Raw genomic sequence first — 16,462 nt, 5'->3', positions numbered from 1 at the left:
ACGGCAGATTGTTTGAAAGTTAGCTGAGGTCAGAATCGCCAATGCCTCACTACTTCTTTCTTTCTAAAGAAACTATTACTAATTATTGCAATCCACACTGAACTGCTAAAGGGGGAGTTAAGTGTTTCAAAAAAGACTCAACCTTCTATTTTGCGCACATCCTGAAACCCAACTTAATTTGTTGGATCCCCTGTGTCTGTGTGGGTTTCCTCCGGGTGCTCCGGTTTCCTCCCACAGTGCGAAAGATGTGTGCGGGTTAGGTGGATTGACCATGCTAAAATTGACCCCAGTTTCAGGGGGATTAGCAGGGTAAATGTGTGGGGTCACGGGGATGGGGCCTGGGTGGGATTGCGGTCGGTGCAGGTGTGTTGGGCAGAATGGCCTCCTTCTGCACTGCAGGGATTCTATGATTCAAAGTTAAAGTTTAAACCAAAGGAGAAAATGCTGGAAAATCTCAGCAGGTCTGGGCAGCATCTGTAAGGAGAGAAAAGAGCTGACGTTTCGAGTCCAGATGACCCTTTGTCAAAGCTCAAAGACATAGAAAGTGGGAAATATTTATACTGTAGGGTGAGGGGAATGGAAGATTCGATTCCGGCCTCGGGTGACTGTCTGTGTGGAGTTTGTACGTTCTCCCCGTGTCTGCACGGGTTTCCTCCGGGTGCTCCGGTTTCCTCCCACGGTCCAAAGATGTGTGGATTATTGGTCATGCTAAATTGCCCCTTAATGTCAGGGAGACGAGCAGGGGTTTTGGGGATAGGGCCTGGGTGGGATTGTTGTCGATGCAGTCTTTATGAGCTGACTGGCCTCTTTCTGCACTGATTCTACGCTTACGCTACCGCCTCTTTGTTACGCTTTCAAAACAATTTCTAATGTTTTCTATCTTATTTTAGACTATAAGTCATCCGTTTTCCCTTCTCTACATTCGACATTACTCTGAATTTTCATTTCGCTTTTAGCTAAAGGGCGGCACGGTGGCACAGTGGTTAGCACTGCTGCCACACAGCGCCAGGGACCTGGGTCCGATTCCCAGCTGTACGGAGTCTGCACATTCTCCCCATGTCTGCGTGGGTTTCCTCCGGGAGCTCCGGTTTCCTCCCTCACTCCAAAGATGTGCAGGTTAGGTGGATTGGCCATGCTAAATTACCCCTTAGTGTCAGGAGGACAAAAGCTAGGGTGAATGCATAGGGTTATGGGAATAGGGCCTGGGTGGGATTGTGGTCGGTGCAGACTTGATGGGCCGAATGGCCTCTTTCTGCGCTGTTGGGATTCCATGATTTTATAAAGCCCTACCTATTCCTTCACCCGTGGTAATTAAAAAATACACGTTGACAAGTTTTACTTTGTGAAGGGCGAATATAATGGTGGCAAAATCCAATGTACAGAACTTGCCAACAACATACAACTTGTCTGTAGTAGAAATGGATTTGCGATAAGTTAGTTGATAAAAATGTCATAGCAATCAGCTCATTAACGCAGTGCAGCTTGCATGGTGCTTACTGCAAAAAATATAGAAAGATAAAAACGGCTACTCCGAAAATTAAATTACGTTTCTTCCTCTCTGTATGTGGCTTCATTGTTCATGCCATTATTTTCATGTTTCTTAAACATTTAGCTCTTTATTTTTGCTATTTCTAGCTTGATATTTTATTCTGTCTTTACTCTATTTTGGTACTTAGTCCTCTTATGATCCTGATCTCAATTTTCCTGTTTTCCATTTGCGATAGAATGCTTTTAAACACTGTTCTTTTGTTCTTTTGTAACTCAGGGGCAGAGCAAGTTTCGTGCTAGCTTCCTTGCTGCCCGTAAGAAACGTGATGTGATGCCATTAAAACGGTCACAGTGGTGGAAGGTTGGAGCAGGGGTCAAGTGCAGGCTGCAGTTGAGGGGTCAGAGTGTGTTCGGGGCGGCCCAGCAGCTGAGGCACCCAGTAACGGAGACAGAGACACTCGTAGTTGGATGTCAATTGAGTTATTGTCCGCTTCCTTCCCCTACCCGCCAGAGTGTGACACGATAATGGTCGGAACACCACAAGCCAAGGACTTGGAACATAAATTGTGTGCGGCGAGAGGCCCCAGTTGAGGTGTCTCCTTATCAGCGCAATCCCTATGTTCAGAGGCTTTGTGCAGGCCAACAGACTCATTTCAGATTTTAAAAAAAAGAGGCTAGCAAAATAGGTTGGGTGGCACAGCGGTTAGCACTGCTGCCTCACAGCGCCAGGGACCCGGGGTGGCACGGTGGCACAGCGGTTAGCACTGCTGCCTCACAGCGCCAGGGACCCGGGGTGGCACGGTGGCACAGCGGTTAGCACTGCTGCCTCACAGCGCCAGGGACCCGGGGTGGCACGGTGGCACAGCGGTTAGCACTGCTGCCTCACAGCGCCAGGGACCCGGGGTGGCACGGTGGCACAGTGGTTAGCACTGCTGCCTCACAGCGCCAGGGACCCGGGGTGGCACGGTGGCACAGCAGTTAGCACTGCTGCCTCACAGCGCCAGGGACCCGGGGTGGCACGGTGGCACAGCAGTTAGCACTGCTGCCTCACAGCGCCAGGGACCCGGGGTGGCACGGTGGCACAGCGGTTAGCACTGCTGCCTCACAGCGCCAGGGACCCGGGGTGGCACGGTGGCACAGCGGTTAGCACTGCTGCCTCACAGCGCCAGGGACCCAGGTTCAATTCCGGCCTCGGGTCTCTTGGAGTTTGCACGTTCTCCCCGTGTCTGTGTGGCTTTCCTCCAGATGCTCCGGTTTCCTCCCACAGTCCAAAGGTATGCGGGTTAGGTGGATTGGCCGTGCCAAAGTGCCCCTCAATGTCAGGGGGATAAGTGGGGTTAATATGTGGGGTTACGGCAGTACGGCCCGGGTGGGATTGTGGTCGGTGCAGGCTCGATGGACCAAATGGCCTCCTTCTGTGCTGTAGGGATTCTATGATACTATAAAGGAAGATTTCTTCACAATTCAGGGCAGCAGCAGCAGTGCAAACAGGGCAGGGGGGGCATGCAATGGGGATATTGCCTGTTGACTGAAGAGCCAGGGATAGCCCACGACCCCTCTTTACAGGCAGGCCCGCTGAACTGAGTGTCAATCAGGCAGTTAAGTTGGTAGCGGCAGCCCTTCCCTGGGACCAGGGACCCTGGGAGGGCAAGAGAGCTGCTGGCCTTGGCCTGCTCAGCAGCACCCCCAGCTGGTAGTTGCCAGTAGTGCAACCACCAAACTCTCAGGATTGCTGAGGGTTCCAAGCCACTGGTGAGTGCTGCCAGGATGGGGATTGCAGGATGGGGTTCTCTAGCAAGGAGTAGGGAGTTGGCTCTCTGGGGGATCCCCTTCCCCACGTAGGATCCCTCAGTCAAATGCCTTTGCACGAGAGGACCCCCTCCCCTCTAACAAAAGCCCGCAAATAACATCGACAGGGTTTGATTTTCAGGCTCCCATACGGTGGGTACCCTTCGCCACAGCTGGGCAGGATGTGAGACCCCCCCCCCACATGGGCATTGACTGCCTACTTCAGGTCTTCAATTGACTGCAGGGCAGGAACATTCCTACGCTGGACTTAGTTTTAAGTTTATTGATTAGAGTCACAAGTAGGTTTACATTAACACTGCAATGAAGCTACTGTGAAAATCCCCGAGTCGCCACACTCTGGCCTTGGAGGTTTCGACAAAGAATCTGCAATTAACCATTATCTTAATGTTAATCCGACGCTGCTCTTTTTAAGGCATCAACAGACCAACTGTGTATTTCCAAAATTCTGACTTTTATTATTTATTCCAATTGCCTTTCCACCATTTGTGTTAATCTCTCAAATAGAAGCTGACATATATGCGTTTTTAAAAAATTAATGTGGTTCAGTCAACTGGGATCCATGTCAATGTTTACAGTTTATTTACTAGTGTCACAAGTAGGCTTGCATTAACACCGCAATGAAGTTACTGTGAAAATCCCCTAGTCGCCACACTCCGGCGCCTGTTCGGGTACACTGAGGGAGAATTTAGCACGGCCAATGCACCCTAACCAGCACGTCTTTCAGACGGTGGGAGAAACCGGAGCACCCGAAGGAAACCCACGCAGACACGGGGTGAACGTACAGACTCTGTACAGAGAGTGACCCAAGCCGAGAATCAAACCCGGATCCCTGGCGCTGTGAGGCAGCAGTGCTAACCACTGTGTCACCCACTTATCAGCAGCTGCAAGCTTTGGTCATACATTGTTAAGCTATTTGCCTTATTAAAGATAGGCGCCTGTTCGGGGTAACACTGAGGGAGAATTTAGCATGGCTAATGCACCTAACCAGAATGTCTTGGGACTGTGGGGGGATTTATCGAAAGCACAGAGGTTGGCCATCTGCAGTCACGAAAGAGATTGAGACCCAATGACTCCCTCCCTCCCCCCCCCCCCCCCCCCCACCGCCCCCTCCCCCCCACACCCGCCCCCCCCCACACACACACATTCACTTTGCCTGAATGTCTTGTTACTGACATTTAATGACGGGAACTTTTGGAGAGATTATAAAATGCAAAACTCTACGACTACCTCTACGTTTAGCAATGGAATTGGATGAGCTTAGAAATGGGTAAAAATAAAAAGTTGTGATTGGATGATGAAATCGATCGTTTTGGTTTTGCTTTTGGTGTTTTTTACCTTGCGCGATTTCTTAAATCCCGAAAGCACATCAGAATAAATACAAAAAAAACATAAAGAGAGAAAAAGGGAGTCAGTAAGCGTCAGGTAAAGAACACACATTTAAAAGCACACAGTCCCTAACCAAAGTATATCGACAGCACTCCAAAGGCTGCGCGCCACTTTGTTAGCGATAGAATCCAATTTTCCAGATGATTTTCTCTACAGTGTTCATAATGCATTTACAACAACACTTTTGCACATTCCTCTGGATCGTATACATGCTGAAAGGGAAGAATTTCATTAAAACGACTCGCCATCGATACTGGGTAGGTAGTCTGCTCCTGGGGGACAGCAGGGTTAACGAGGGGCCGAATTCCAATCCTATCACCCCCCCCCCCCCAACTCTGCCCGCTCCTGCGGAAATACCAATCAGCCTTTCCTCGCTATCTCCCCCCAGTTAAGACCATAAGATATAGGAGCAGAATTAGGCTATTCGGCCCATCGGGTCTGCTCTGCCATTCTATCATGGCTGGTGTGTTTCTCAACCCCATTGTCCTGCCTTTTCCCTGTAACCCTTGATCCCTTTCCCAATCAAGAACCTATCTATCTCCGTCTTAAATGCACTCAATGACCTGGCCTCCGCAGCCTTCTGTGGCAATGAATTCCACAGATTCACCACCCTCTGGCTGAAGAAATTCCTCCTCATCTTGTTTCTAAAGGGTTGTCCATTTACAATCTGGTGAGATTGACGAATCGCGGTGCAAGCTTGAAATCCAAGCCCTCGCACGTCACGGCATACTGCAACAGCAACATGTCCCAACACGACTGCTACTTCTGCAAAGATGTGTCTCTCCACTAATAACTTCACCCCTCCCAAACGCTTTGCTTGCAACCTATTTCCAGCTTGGTGCTTCAGCTGAAATTAATGTCTCAGGCTGCTGTCTGAAAGTTTAACGATCGCTCCAACATTGTTCATGTGTTTTTCAGCTGCTGAGCGGTGTGTGTGGGAGGATGGAGTTGGGTGGCGGGGGGGAGGGGGGGGGGGGGGGGGGGTGCTGGAAGGACACGCTAATGATGAGCTGAAAGTGCATCGCCCACCCTATTGGTGAAGGCAGCAGAGAAAATGGACCCCTCCCCTCAACACCCAAGACAAGGGTTCAGCATATTTAAATTTTGGCGTGTAGATTCCTTCTTAACAATTTGTGGCCATGGCTCCACAACCCGCCACCTAGTGGCCCACCCTTGACAGAGCAGGCTGACATCCGGAACTTGATTTTCTAAGTCCATCTTGTTCAGCACCATAGCAAAACACCAAGGGGGCAATTCTCCCATTCCAATCTGCTAATTTTTTGGCGCCTTGGGCCGGGAGATGCGCGCGTGCACCGATTTGCGGGATCCGCGCATGCGTTCCCGACGCACGCGCATCTCCCACTGCCGGATATCTGGCAGGACCACGCAGGAAACCAGCGGGACTAGCAGGTAAATACTTTAAATCTTATTTTAATGTAATTTGGATGTAATTATCAGGCCCGATCGCATCTCCCACCCCTCCAGTACAAATCCTCCCGCTAGCTCCCCGAAAGTGGGCAGGTACCCTAAACCCAGCTGGAGTAAAGGAGGGGCAATTGAGGGCCCTCCAGGGGATCAGGCAGCGTGGGGGTGGTGCTCCCTGGGCATGGGGCACCCTGGCAGTGCCAACCTATACCCCCAGGCACTGCCCAAGGGGCAAAGTGCCCACTGCCCACCGGGGCAGTGCCTTGGAGGGGGGGTGGTGGGGGGGGGGGGGGGGTGGATTATTGGTGGAGGTGGGGGAATCCCGCTGCCACTCTGCACAGAGATCGATCAGGACTGGAGGGAGACCATCAGGTCGAGCTGGGGGGGCAGCACGGGTGGGGGGGGGGGATCGTCACTGCTGGGGAGAATGGGGTGAGGCTGGAGATCAGTGATGGGGGTTGGTCGGTGCTGGCCGAGGAATGGACTGGGGGGGGCGCCGCGATCGGGCTGAGGGGGTGTCGGGTGGGGCAGCAATGCGAGGGTCCCGGGGGCTGGCCAGCAAACGGGAGGCTGGCAGATCAGTAAACTGTCAGACTCTAGGTGTGAATAGGCTCCTCCGCCCCCCCCTGAGCTTTTAATGATATTCCCGATCGTGACCTCTGCATTGCACTAGAGTGTGGGAGATTCGAGTCTGAAGTTGAACTGGGAAAAGAATCACCCCCAAAACTCTGCTCCAAATACCATGGTCCCTCCTCGAACTACTGGAGGGGCGGCCCTTGCACAGAAACCTGCATTTCTCTGCTTGGGCCAATAGGTGTCAGTGGTGTGCCATCCACAGCGGGAGAGCCATTTGGAAGCAGAACAGTAAATGTTGCGTTGAATCTCAGCCAGTTGATGCGTTGCAATTGTATGGATATCCACTGCTAGGCTCTTGACATTATTCTGTGGAAGATTGTCCAGCGGAGGGGGAAGGGGGGGGGGGGGGGGTGGGTGTGGGTGGGGTGGGGGTTGGCTGGGTGGGGGTGTGGGGGGGGTGTGGGGGGGGTGTGGCGGTCACTCCAGCTCATCATCACAACTGGAGAAAGTGGAGGACGAACCAAATAAAAAACTGAAAGAGGGAAACGTTATCTGAAAAACACCCACGCTTGCAACTAAACGTCCACGGGAAGAATTACATATGGCACCCCTCTCTCACACATCCTTCCTCACAGAACCCTACGATATAACACAGGCACTGACACACAATGCCTCGCTCTAATCCATAAACCAGACGCAACAGGCTCTTCTCTCAATAAACACAAACAGCAAAAGTGCTGCAGCATTATTCCAATGGCACCAGGGCTTGGAACGTGGTTGACATCTACCAGTGCAGTCACAAACTGCAAGTCAACTTCAGAAGTTTCCTCCTCCACTTAAGATTGTTTTATTCATTCGTGGGAACATGGGCGTCGCTGGCCGGGCCAGCATTTATTGCCCATCCCTAGTTGCCCGAGGGCGGTTGAGAGTCAACCACATTGCTGTGGCTTTGGCAAGAGAACGAACGATACAGCTCTCTCTTCATGCCGTACGCAGCTGGGGTCTAAATATTTTTTTTCCAGGGGTTCTTCTTAGGATTTTCTTGAGGGCTACTTTATAATTCTCACTAACCCCCTTTAATGAGAGTTTTTAAAAAATTCATTTGTGGGACATGGGCGTCGCTGGCTGGGCCAGCATTTATTGCCCATCCCTAGTTGCCCTTGGAGAGCAGTTGAGAATCAACCACATTGCTGTGGATCTGGAGTCACATGTAGGCCAGGCTGGGTAAGGACGACAGATTTCCTTCCTCAAAGGGCATTAGTGACCCAGATGAGTTTTTCGGACAATCGACAATAGTTTCATGTTCAACAGTAGATTCTTAATTCCAGATTTGTTACCCGTCGTGGCGGAATTCGAACCCGGGTCCCCAGAACATTAGCTCAGTTTCTGGATTAATAGTCTAGCGATAATACCACTAGACCATTGCCTCTCCAATCCTCAAACGATAACAGCACTCAGCCATCGCCTCCCCTTGGCTCAATCCCCTTGGAGGATGATCCAAAGAAGGGCTGCAACACTCTGGCTTCTCAGGAATAACATCAGTCGAAAGGTTGTGTAGGCTGTGGATCACCATGTGTTACCACGTTAGGGATGGCTGGCTCGCTGCGAACGACAGCCTTATTTACGAGATTGCTTGAATCAGTCCAGATGTTCAAGGCCATTAGCTTCTTGATTCGGAAGCTGACACCTATTGACTCAAAAGGTCTCTAAATGTGTTCAGAGGCCTACTGGCGATGAGGAAACAGAACACCCTGGCCATCATGAATAACCTGAGACTACCTGACCCAGTAAAGTATCCCCTGACCCAGCAGTCCATTTAAAATTGGAATAGTTATCATGACTTACCGGGGATTCACCAGTGACGGGTTCGCCCTTATTAATGGTCATTAATCCCTTCGCTCCATTCCTTTCAACGGTGACCACATTCCAAACATTGAGTTGGATACGTTCCTTGCTCCTGTTTGAACAAAGAAAGACTAAATCAGATATTTTCAGAGTTAAAAGAGAATGAGTAATGGTGTTGCGAGCATTGTTCATCGATAAAACAACCACTGGGCAGCAACTTTTCTATTCCATCACCAATATGTGCACTCCGGATATTCTCTCTTCCATCTTCTTCCGTCGGGAAAAAGGTACAAAAGTCTGGGGTCATGTACCAACCGACTCAAGAACAGCTTCTTCCCTGCTGCCATCAGGCTATTGAATGAGCCTACCTTGCATTAAGTTGACCTTTCTCTACACCATAGGTGGCAAAGGTTAAGACCCAAAGATGTTGCTGAGAGAAACTAGAAAGAAAATCATTTGAGCATTAAAGAGGATATATTTTCTTTAAGCGCCTTTAGGTCGGCATGGGGGCACAGTGGTTAGCACTGCTGCCTCACAGCGCCAGGGACCCAGGTTCGATTCCCGGCTTGGGCCACTGTCTGTGTGGAGTTTTCTCCCCGTGTCTGCATGGGTTTCCTCCGGGTGCTCCGGTTTCCTCCCACAGTCCAAAGATGTGCGGGTTAGGTTGATTGGCCATGCTAAATTGACCCTAGTGTCAGGGGGATTAGCAGGGTAAATATGGGGGGGGTTACGGGAATAGGGCCTCGGTGGGATTGTGGTTGGTGCAGACACGATGGGCCGAATGGCCTCCATCTGCACTGTTGGGATTCTATGATTCCTTTGTCAATTAACGATAAAAATGCAGGAACTGGGAAAATAAAGACTGCTCGCTGACAGTTAATTGGCCAATGGAAAGTCTGTCCCTTTCCCAAGTGGCTTTGCAAAGGTGTCGCATCCCTCAGGATGGACAGGTTGGCAACCAAGAGGGTAAGTGTGTCTGACCAGTTGTGCAGGCTATGGATCACCATGCACCACCATGTTAGGAATGGTTGGCGAGCTGCGACTGACATCCTTATTTACGAGGTTGGCGGGACACGGTGATCATGTGATGTGACCTCCAAGATTTCATCCAGGCAGAGTTGGCAAGTCTGAGTCCACCCGATGAGTAAGGCAGAACTCAACGGACAAAAGGGCTGCGATCCAGGTCAGACACGTTAAGACTTCTCTGTTCATTTGCCAGTGTATGCTGGGCTTTGACCACAACGATTGCAGGACCAGCTAATATCTTTGTCAATATTTACGAATGTTAGCATTGGCGGACAGTGGCACAGTGGTCAGTGCTGCTACATCACAGACCCGGGTTCAATTCCGGCCTTGGGTGACTGTCTGTGTGGAGTTTGCACTTTCTCCCCGTGTCTGTGTGGGTTTCTTCCCACAGTCCAAAGGCGTGTGGGTTAGGTGGATTAGCCATGCTAAATTGCCCCTTAGTGTAAGTTAGGGGGATTAGCGGGGTAATTACGTGGGGTTATGGGGATAGCGCCTGGGTGGGATGCTCTATCGGAGAGTTGGTGCAGACTCAATGGGCCGAATGGTCTCCTTCTGCACCCTCGGGGTTCAGTGAGATGTTGCGGGTTTTGCTTTCACAAAACTCTGCTTAGAAAAAACTTCAAAGGGTAAATCGCATTTCTTCACTGTCGTTGGATCAAAATCCTGGAACTCCCTCCCTGGCAGCACTGTAGGTGTAACTGCATCACATTGACTGCAGCGGCCCGAGGAGGCAGCTCACCACCACCTCCTGAAGAGCAATGAGGGACGGGCAATAAATGCTGGCCCAGCCAGCGACGCTCACATCCCACAAAAATAAACAAACAGAAATTTAGGTCATCCGTCACAGAGTGAGTAAGTTTAATTCATGCATGTCAATTTTCTCCTGCGCGGTTTAAGTAATTTTTATTCGATTGTATCTGATTAATATTATAAACTCTGCATGGTAAAAAATATATATATCGCTTGGGTAAGATTTGAGGACAGCCTTGTGGTGCAGAAAACTGCCAGGACGGCTAAAACTTCACAAACAATTATTATTTTAATGATAAATATTGATCTCAGAGAGCCATACATCTTCATTTCCATGGGTAAACGGCAAGAATCTTATCACTACAGTGATTCAGAATGTTGTATATTTTTCGGCATTACCTGATCACTGCAGGGCCTTTCCCGAGGTCATATTTAAACTCCAAGTAGCCATCACGCAGATTTAACGAGATAAAGTCGCCACGGCCATCTGTCTTCTGCCCATTGTAGAATATCATTCCGTTGCGATTCTTAGCTAAGAAAACCACCTCCATAGACATCGTGACACTGTAATCAAACATCTACATTTACTGTCGCGTTGGTAAATAGATTATTTCTCCCCCATTCGTGTCAAGTACCCTTTGGAATGATTCACCCTCGGCACCCTACTTTTTTTCCAATATGTGGAACAAGCTGCCAGAGGTGGGTACAATTTTGTCCTTTAAAAAGCATTTAGACAGTTACATAGGTAAAATGGGTATAGAGGGATATGGGCCAAGCGCAAGCAATTGGGACTAGCTTAGTGGTAAAAAAACAAAAGACGGCATGGTCAAGTTGGGCCGAAGGGCCTGTTTCTATGCCTCTATGACTCTCTATGGGTGTCACTGGTTGGGCCAGCATTTGTTGCCTATCCCTAATTGCCCTTGACCTGAATGGCTTGCTAGGGCGGCACAGTGGTTAGCACTGCTGCCTCAAGTGCCAGGGACCCCAGGCAATTCTTGCCTTGGGTAACTGTCTGTGTGGAGTTTGCATGTTCTCGCTGTGTTTGCATGGGCTTCCCCCAGGTGCTCCGGTTTCCTCCCACAGTCCAAAGATATGTGGGTGATGCACTATCAATCAAGCAAAGACTAGTTTGTGTGAAAGAACAAATAGGCTTTTATTCGCAAAAGACTTGGAGCACACCCATGCCGATGAACTGGTCCAGAGACTGAGGCAGGGGGGTGGGGAGCAGTCACCTTTATACCTGGACCAGGGGGGGGGAGGAGTCTCACGCAGGGCCGGTAGGGGCATGTCACACACACACACACACACACACACACACACACACACACACACACACACACACACACACACACACAGGCAATAAGCTTAACAGTGGCTTGCCACAGTGGGTTAGGTGGATCGGCCATGCTAAATTGCCCTTTAGTGCCCCAAGACATGTGGGTTAAGTGGGCTAGCCATGCTAAATTGCCCTTAGTGTCCCAAGATGTGCAGGTTAGGTGGATTAGTCACTGGACAAGTAATCCAGATCTTCAAGCAAGCATTCTGAGAACATGGGTTCAAATCCCACTACGTCAGCTGGGTGAAATTAGAATTTAATGAGTAAAAACCTGGAATTAAAAGCTGATTTTAGTAATGATGACCATTAAACTATTATTGATTGCTGGTTGTGGGAAAACCCATCTAAATTTCCTTTAGGGAAGGAAATCTGCCGCCCTTACCCAGTCTGGCTGACATGTGACTCTCGATCCATAGTAATGTGGGTCTCTTAACTTTTCTCTGAAATAGCCTGGCAAGCCACTCAGCTCAAGGGCAATTAGGGATGGGCAATAAATGATGCCCATGTCCCATGAATGAAGAATTTAAATAATTCCTTTGTTTTATTTTTCCACCTGAAACTCAATTTTCAAAAACATTCAAGTGTCTCTGAATGTAAGGTTAATCGCACAAATTGAAATTTTACCATATAAGGTGCATTTTCCTTTACCAGACTGTATTACTTCACACTTGTATCTATTTGCCACTTACCTGTTCTGTCCTGACAGCATCCACGCACGCTCTTTCTGGGGTGGCACAGTGGTTAGCACTGCTGCCTCACAGCGCCAGGTTCGATTCCTGGTTTGGGTCAGTGTCTGTGCGGAGTTTGCACATTCCCCCCATGTCTGCGTGGGTTTCCTTCGGGTGCTCCGGTTTCCTCCCACAGTCCAAAAATGTGTGGGTTTGGTGGATTGGCCATGCTAAATTGCCCCTTAGTGTCAGTGGAAATTAGCAGGGTAAATACGTGGGGTTACGGGGATAGGGCCTGGGTAGGATTGTGGTCGGTGCAGACCCAATGGACCAAATGGCCTCCTTCTGCACTGTAGGGATTCTATGATCTTTTTCACCTAAATTTATACTGTCAACAAATATTGATTCCACTCTGTGCCACCTGACAAGAATTAATGCCCGTAAAATCCCGTTGGAAATAAAAATGCCCGAAGGATTTTAATTTGGGGATTGGTTTATACAAGATGGATCAGGAGGGGTCATTGTGAGAGCTCTATTTTGGAAAGGGTTTGAATGAGAATTTGGGTGATGTGTGTACACAAGCAGAGAGTACTGACCGAGTCTAATTTTAGCACATTTCCCAAGTACCAAACAACTCACAGCATGTTGTTGACAAACGTGTGGATTCCATTCATTTCGAGGTACGAAAGTCCATTAAACTCGGGGATGAAGGCAGTGGCCTGGTTCTGTTCAGCTTCTAGGACAAACACAGAAGAGGTAGCTATAAATACAATGAAGTCAAACCTGGCTGGCTTAGACCTAAAAACATTTCAGAGAAAGCGGACCCAAAACAGGCACAGAACCATAAAATCCCTACAGTGCAAAAGGAGACCACTCAGCCCATTGTTTCTGCACTAACTCTCCAAAAGAATGCCCCATTTGATCCCAACAGTGCAGAAGGAGGCCACTCAGCCCATCGAGTCTACACCAACTCACTGAACGAACGTCCCATAGAATCCCTACAGTGCAGAAGGAGGCCATTCAGGCCATCAAGTCTGCAACAACTCTATGAAAGAACATCTCATTTAATCCCTACAGTGCAGAAGGAGGCCACTTGGCCCATCTAATCTGCACTGACTTTCCGAAAGAACATCTCATAGAATCCCTCCCTGCCTCACAACACCAGGGACCCAGGTTCAATTCTGTTCTTAAATAACTGTCTGTGTGGAGTCTGCGTGTTCTCCCCGTGTCTGTGTGGGTTTCCTCCGGGTGCTCCGGTTTCCTCCCACACTCCAAAGATGTGCGGGTTAGGAGGATTGGCCACGCTAAATTCCCCCTTTGTGTCAGTGGGATTAGCAGGGAAAAGGGCCTGGGTGGGATTGTTATCGGTAAAGGTTTGTCGGGGAATTTCACAGTAACTTCATTGCAGTGTTAATGTAAGCCTTACTTGTGACTAATAAATAAACTTTAACTTTACTTGATGGACCGAATGGCCTCTTGCTGCACTGTAGGGATTCTAAGAATCTTGTGCGCACAAGATTGTATTATAACTTTCTGGGTTAATATTGTCTTGGGTTAATGTGGGATTGAATACAATGCCAGCCATGCAGCGATGTAAGGGGGCAAATGACCCGCACCCAGGGTTAGTGTTGGACAGATACATGTGTACCAGCCAGACGGAGACAGTTCCTAGCATCTACCCTTCACTATGTATTTGTAAACAGCTCTAAGACTCATTAAAGACTTACAGGTAACCTACATATGACTACAAAGACCTCTTGAGACCTATAGAACTGCAAACAACACCCTACAGCATGGACCTGTTGTGCTGTGAAGTCCCCTGTGGTTGAGTTTCAGTCACGCTTTGATTACCTGCCCTGATTCACAAACCTATATTGTCACTTGGAACAACTTGCTAGAAGATAAGCGGTCTCCTACATCTGCAGTTTAGTCAAACCCACTTACGCCAGCTCCATAAGGCAACAATACGTCTCAATTTTAATGCACGTTTCCGGGAAATAGATTTCAGTCACAATTTCCTTAAATTGATAAATTCCTGTTCTTTAAGCGGGCCGGGGGTTGAAAGAATTCTGCGCGATCAATTGCACCTCCAAGGTTTTGTTAAGACTACATAAAGTATTCTCCCCCTTGAGCTCTGTCAATGAAAGGGTATTCACTCAACCAAAAACATAATATTCATTCTTTTAGCACTTCTTCAACTGTCATTCATCATTCAGCGCACACTACTTTGAATCTTGCTATGGCACTATGCATTATCTAGGGAAAAGGTTGAATAATCCTTATGTAGCATCCTTAAATGCAATGCGGAGTAGTTTCTGAAAATAATCAGTTTAAAGACGCAAGGGGCAGAAGGAGAATAAATGGATTGAAACTGTTGTATATTTTATGGGCCTTCTTCTTTGACTGGTTGGCAGTAACTCTCTCCTGCCTGCCGTGTTAACTGAATACACCAAGCATTTATTTGTCTTTTTCAAACTTCAGAAATCAGGTCGAATTTCAGTGATTAGAATCTCACCCACAGAACCAAGAATGAGGCTCATTTCTACTGAGGTGAGCAGGTTGGTGCAGAGTGTCACAGGCATTTCAGTGGCGAAACAGTCGTAACTATTGAAGGCGGGCACGTTGGCACAGTGGGTTAGCACTGCTGCCTCACAGCGCCAGGGACCTGGGTTCGATTCCCGGCTTCGGGGTCACTGTCTGTGCGGAATCTGCACGTTCTCCCCGTGTCTGCGTGGGTTTCCTCCGGGTGTTCCGGTTTCCTCCCGCAGTCCGAAGATGTGCGGGTTAGGTGGATTGGCCGTGCTAAATTGTCCCTTAGCGTCAGGGGGACTAGCTAGGGTAAACACGTAGGGTTACTGGGAAATGGCCGGGGTGGATTGTCGGTACAGGCTTGATGGGCTGAATGGCCTCCTTCTGCACTGTAGAGATTCTATGATTCCATTCATTCAACTGCAATCCTGGATTCAACACAGATTTGACCAATCTACCTTGGCCACGTGTCCCATTAGGAGAATGTAGTATTGAGTTTCTGAGTTACTAAAACACAATGGGTGGGATCCTCCAGTCCCGCCGAAGGCCCACCCCCCCCACCCCCCCGCTCTCCAGTGAGACAGGTGAGCCATGCAAAACGCCATAGACTGGGGCGGCACGGTAGCACAGCGGCTAGTGCTGCTGCCTCAGAGTGCCAGGGACCCAGGTTCAATTCTGGCTTTGGGTGACTGTGTGGAGTTTGCACATTCTCCACGTGTCTGCGTGGGTTTCTTCCCAGAGTCCAAAGATGTGCAGATTAGGTGGATTGGCCATGCTAAATTGCCCCTTAGCGTCCCAAGATGTGTGCCATTGGCCATGGTGAATGTGCAGGGTTACGGGAATAGGACAGGGAAAAGATCCTGGGTAAGGCACTCTATCAGAGAGTCAGTGCAGACTCAACGGGCTGAATGGCCTCTTTCTGCACTGTAGTGATCCCACCAGTCGCCAGTGGTGAAACACCTCCGCTGCCAGAAAACATGCCGCTGGGTGGCGCGGAAGAAAATCCCACCCTGTGTGTCTCTATATTCAGGTAGAATTTCACAGAAATCAGCCTTGGTTGGGCAAGTTAGTCCTCAAGACCCTTTTGGGGGAACAGTAGGAGGTCGTTTGTTGATCATTGCTGAATGAAACAACGCTCTATGTGCCTAGAGCGCCACTTATTGGTGGAGTAGTGAACAGCAACAGCTGCGCACACGGGTCTCAAGGCAACTCCCAAAGTGCCAGCCCAGCCCCATCCATGCCTTTTCTCACCTTTCTACCTGTTCAATTGTGAGTGGGTGGTGATGGTGGGGGCTGGGGGGGGGGGGGGGGGGGGGGGGGGGGGGGGGCACAATTTTCCTCTTCTATTCCTCTCTCAGGTAACAATTCTCCCCAAACAGCTCAGTCCATTTTCAGGAATCATATCAGCAAATGCAATAAGTACAATCCAATTAACTTGTAAGCAGCCTTTTCCTCCGCAGGATTTAAATAATTTATCTGTCAGGTGTTCTACCCAACTCAATCTGTCGAATGAAGCAAGCAATTAAAGAGAAGTCTTCAAGGAGTTAAAACTCTGCGACTGAAGCAAAACTCAGGAGATATCGGATTAAATTCAACTCCGACCAGTTTCATTCCACAGATCCGA

The 16,462-nt window shown here is 49.1% G+C and overlaps 1 protein-coding gene across 1 annotated transcript in view; it reads right to left on the bottom strand.

Moving 5' to 3' along the window:
• The window catches only part of agrn (agrin), a 582,383-nt gene that overhangs the window by 30,705 nt on the left and 535,216 nt on the right, over positions 1–16,462 (bottom strand). Inside the window, exons 28-30 of the mRNA XM_078238727.1 lie at positions 12,949–13,045; positions 10,705–10,869; positions 8,530–8,641 (exon numbers count right to left, since the gene is read on the bottom strand). Coding sequence (XP_078094853.1) covers positions 8,530–8,641; positions 10,705–10,869; positions 12,949–13,045 — 374 coding nt within the window. The remainder of the gene's footprint in view (positions 1–8,529; positions 8,642–10,704; positions 10,870–12,948; positions 13,046–16,462) is intronic.

The sequence above is a fragment of the Mustelus asterias genome, chromosome 22 (genome assembly GCF_964213995.1).
Source record: "Mustelus asterias chromosome 22, sMusAst1.hap1.1, whole genome shotgun sequence".
In the NCBI taxonomy this organism is placed as follows: domain Eukaryota; kingdom Metazoa; phylum Chordata; class Chondrichthyes; order Carcharhiniformes; family Triakidae; genus Mustelus; species Mustelus asterias.
This window is presented reverse-complemented; position numbering and strand designations above follow the sequence as displayed.